The sequence below is a fragment of the Galleria mellonella genome, unplaced genomic scaffold, assembly GCF_026898425.1.
Source record: "Galleria mellonella isolate WM207_F2 unplaced genomic scaffold, CSIRO_AGI_GalMel_v1 utg19, whole genome shotgun sequence".
Classification (NCBI taxonomy): Eukaryota; Metazoa; Arthropoda; class Insecta; order Lepidoptera; family Pyralidae; genus Galleria; species Galleria mellonella.
In genome coordinates, this window is record NW_026442028.1 from 5,375,001 (window position 1) to 5,379,848 (window position 4,848).

The 4,848-nt window shown below is 42.3% G+C and overlaps 1 protein-coding gene across 1 annotated transcript; it reads left to right on the forward strand.

Moving 5' to 3' along the window:
* The first annotated feature begins 922 nt into the window (after positions 1–922).
* Positions 923–1,759, forward strand: LOC113519459 (uncharacterized). The gene has a single exon (XM_026904578.2). The coding sequence runs from the start codon at positions 923–925 to the stop codon at positions 1,757–1,759; it is 837 nt and encodes a 278-aa protein (XP_026760379.2).
* The last annotated feature ends 3,089 nt before the right edge of the window (positions 1,760–4,848 follow it).

A 4,848-nucleotide genomic window follows, 5' to 3' on the forward strand; every position in this document is an offset into this window, starting at 1 on the left:
TGCAATACAACTGCAATCAAGCTGATGCCTGTATTCCGTGACTTGGGTCATTATAGTATAGCATACAAAGCGACGCAATCATTGGACGTAAGTATTCTCTCGTTATTTATTAAAAATAATAGGGTCGAGGGTGATGAACTTGCTTTCTGTCTGAAGTCGTCGGTCGTCGATCGATGAAGATACATACCTATTCTTACTGAAACGAGTTCAACATATTGTTTCTAGTGACTTGTGATAAATAACATGATTAACTTGATTATTATATTAAATACATTTCAGTCTAAAATTTTATATAATTTGTAGCGGAGAATAATTGAAACTAAAAATAGTATTAACTAAAAATAATATAAACTAAAAATAATATAAACTAAAAATAATATAAACATTCTAATAATTCATTAATTCCGCTCCGCTTATAAACATTGCGGCAACACTGTAAGCGAAGTGCATGAAGATAGCGGCCGACTGCGGCCGCAACGTTTTGGCAGCGCGGCTAACTTTGCGGGTACTCTCCAATGCGCGTATTACGTATGCACTGTGTTTGCCTATATTTAAATTATTATTTGTATAATCTCACCTATATTGTATTGTCATTGTTTATGTGCTTGTGGGCTACGCAAATAAATCATTTTATTGTCTAAAAACTGCATTCGCTCCGTGTATGCGTAAGTTCATTTTTTACTGTATACCCACCATCAACAAACATTAGTGAACCTCGGATAAATACAGAGTTGGTGAGGGCCTAGGAGTCATCAAAGGGGCCTACACCACAGTGGTGACCCCGTGTATCATATTCAGCGAAATATTATTTTTTAAATTTTCAAATTCAACAGTTGTTGACGCAGGTACAAAGTCCAACTTATAAGAACCTGGCGCAAATCATAAGCGGTGAGCGATTAATAATATTTTTTTTTTTTTTAACATGTCTGAGCGTGATGAATTTTCGGATGTGAAAGGAAACATCCCTTCTGAAGTGCTGCGAGTGGGTGTAAGAATACCACCATTTTGGCCAGAGGAACCAAGTTTATGGTTCGCCCAGGTGGAAAGTCAATTTACACTCTCAAAAATAACGACAGATGAGACCAAATTTTGTTATTTAGTAGCACAATTAGATCACCAGTACGCTGCTGAGGTGAAGGATATAATTACCAATCCACCCTCCACTAATAAATATGACAAACTTAAATCTGAGCTCATCAAACGTCTTTCAGCCTCTCAAGAAAAACGCGTAAAGCAATTACTCATACATGAGGAACTCGGCGATCGTAAACCATCGCAATTCTTACGTCATATGCAGAGTTTGGCTGGTCCATCAGTACCTATGGATTTTTTGAAAACCATTTGGTCCAGTCGTTTACCACCAAATATACAAACTGTTATTGCTTCACAGGATGATTTACCTATAGAGAAACTGGCAGACCTAGCTGACAAGGTGCATGAGATAGCCCCTTCTACTCCACAGGTGGCAAGTACCTCAACAGCATCAGACTCGGAATCTTCCTATAGTAACTTAGCCAGACAAGTCAGTGAGCTTACGAAACAGGTAGCCTTACTTACATCCCAGGTATCAAATACCAGAAGACCTGCACGACCACAATATAGACGAAACAACCGATCTCATTCCCGCAGCCGTTCTCGACCACGTCAACCACCAACAGGTCATTCTCATTGTTTTTACTTTACCTACGGTGCTAAAGCAAGGAAGTGTAAACAGCCATGTGAATTTCCGACGGAAAACTCTCAGGGCGGTCGCAAGTAGCGGCCAACGACTGCCCCACATCAACAGGCCGTCTATTCGTAACTGATCGCGCATCTAAAATGCCGTTCCTAGTGGACACTGGTTCTGATCTGTGCGTTTTCCCACGGTCAGCCATTAAGACGCCCTGTACTCAGTCTAAATATGATCTAGTAGCTGCCAACAATTCTGTTATACATACATTTGGTCCAGTACAATTACGTTTAGATTTCGGCCTTCGACGAGATTTCATTTGGAGCTTCACCATTGCAGATGTCACAAAACCAATCATTGGTGTGGATTTCCTCTCCTTTTACAACTTATTGGTGGACTGTAGAGGACAACGACTGATAGATGGTTTGACATCCATGTCAGTAAACGCAATCGCCATTAAGATAACAGAAGACGTCACATCTATAAAATCCATTACAGGTCAATCTGATTACCATCATATCCTTCGAGAATATCCGGAGATAACTCGTCCTGCAGGTGTATTTTCACCACCTAAACACAAAACGCTCCACTATATTCGCACAACGCCCGGACAACCAGTATCTTGCAAGCCTCGTCGCCTTGATCCAGTTCGGTTACAAGCAGCCAAGAAAGAGTTTGCAGATATGCTGGCTAGTGGTATTGCCAGACGTTCAGAAAGTCCATGGTCTTCTGCTCTTCACCTAGTTAAAAAGAAGGACGAAGGATGGCGTCCGTGTGGTGATTACCGTGCACTGAATGCTAGAACTATACCAGACCGGTATCCTATACGCCATATTCACGATTTCTCCTATCAGCTTTCAGGTTGTTCAGTCTTTTCAACGATAGACCTCGTGAAAGCTTATAATCAAATAGCAATGAATCCTGATGACATCCCTAAAACAGCTATTACAACACCTTTTGGAATGTATGAATTCCCATACATGACCTTTGGACTTAGAAACGCTGCTCAGACGTTCCAAAGGTTCATTGACGAAGTCCTTTTAGGTCTAGACTTTTGCTATGGCTACATTGATGACATTCTAGTATTTTCGAGAAGCAAAGAAGAACATGAGAGTCATCTACATCAGCTATTTGACCGTCTTAAGAAGTTTGGCATACTTGTGAATACCTCGAAATGCTCGCTTGGACAAGGAAGTGTCACTTTTCTAGGGTATAACGTATCCGCTGCTGGAACAACGCCTTTGGAGAGTAAAATAAAAGCTATCCAGGACTACTCTGCACCCAAGACCGTCAAAGAACTCCGACGTTTTTTAGGAATGCTCAACTTCTACCGCCGGTTCATCCCTAAGGCAGCTAAATTCCAAGCGCCATTGCATGATTTGCTCGCTGGTCCAAAGATCAAAGGCTCTCATCCAATTGAGCTGACAGCAGATGCCCTACAAGCCTTCAATGATTGCAAAAGATCGCTTTCAGATGCAACCTTACTTGCCCATCCCCATCCATCTGCCGAATTAGCAATCGTCACTGATGCCTCAGACTTAGCGATAGGAGCTGTTCTCCAACAACGGATAGATCATAATTGGCAACCTTTGGCATTCTATTCCCACAAGCTCACTACATCTCAAAGAAAGTACAGCCCGTATGATAGAGAACTCTTGGCAGTTTACGAAGCGATTAAATACTTTCGGCATATGATCGAAGCCAGAACGTTCGCTATCTATACCGATCATAAGCCACTCATATTTGCATTCGTCAATAATAAAGAGAAATGCAGCCCCAGACAGTTCCGATATCTTGATTTCATATCACAATTTACTACAGACTTGAGATTCTTACCTGGACACAAAAATGTCGTAGCAGACGCACTATCTCGTACTGACGAAATCTCAGCACTCATCAATTATCAGGACCTTGCAAAATTTCAGGAGAATGATCCAGAACTGCAAGACTTGTTAAACCATGGTACTTCTCTAGAACTCAAGAAGATTAGTACTGATTACTGTCACTTACCCATCTACTGTGACACATCTATGCAGAATCTTAGGCCTTATGTTACTCCACAGCTGCGAAAACAAGTTTTTGACATGATCCACAATTTACATCATCCTGGAGGTTCAGCTACAGTACGGTTGGTTACTCAAAGATTTGTGTGGCCAGGGATTCGTAAAGAATGTAGAGAGTGGGCTAGGCAATGCTTGCAATGCCAGAAAAGCAAGATTACCCGACATACCAAATCCCCTCCTGCCACATTCCTCACTCCTTCCTCTCGTTTTTCACACATCCACCTTGACCTTATAGGTCCATTACCTCCTTCGTGTGATTACAGGTATTGTCTCACCGTCATCGACCGCTTCACCCGGTGGCCTGAGGCATTCCCCTTGAAGGACATCACTGCAGAAACCTGCGCGACAGCCCTAGTATCTGGCTGGATATCGCGGTTTGGCTGTCCTGCTCGTGTGACTACAGATCGAGGTCGTCAATTTGAGAGCAACCTCTTTAAAGCTCTCACTGCCTTGATTGGTGCTCATCACTTTCGTACCACCGCCTACCATCCTGCAGCCAATGGAATCGTCGAGCGACTTCATCGTCAGTTGAAGGCGGCGATAATGTGCCATACATCATCACATTGGACTGAATCCTTACCTCTGGTACTTCTCGGGATGCGCAGTTCTTATAAAGAAGACCTTCAAACATCTCCTGCAGAACTGGTCTATGGTGAACCAATCCATTTGCCAGGTCAGTTTTTGTCTCCCAAAGATGACTACACAACATCCGATGTCACCGAGTACGCTAACCGTCTTTGTTCTCAAATGACCAAGTTAACACCACGACCGACTTCATGGCACACATCTACATCATCGCCATTTTACATACCACGAGATTTATCTACTTCATCTCACGTGTTCCTGCGGCAAGATCGAGTTCGTAGTTCCTTGGAAGCACCATATGTTGGCCCTTTTAAAGTTCTTAACAGGCAACCCAAGTACTTTACCTTAGACCTCCAAGGCAAGAAAACCAATGTCACTATAGACAGACTAAAGCCAGCTTACATAATGAAGGAACCTCAAATTAAAGAACTTCCACCTACGCAGTCATCACCTCTTCCATCTGCGACCAAAACTTTCGTAGAAGAAAAGAGAACAAGAAGTGGCAGAAGAGTACAATTTCCTGATTTTTAT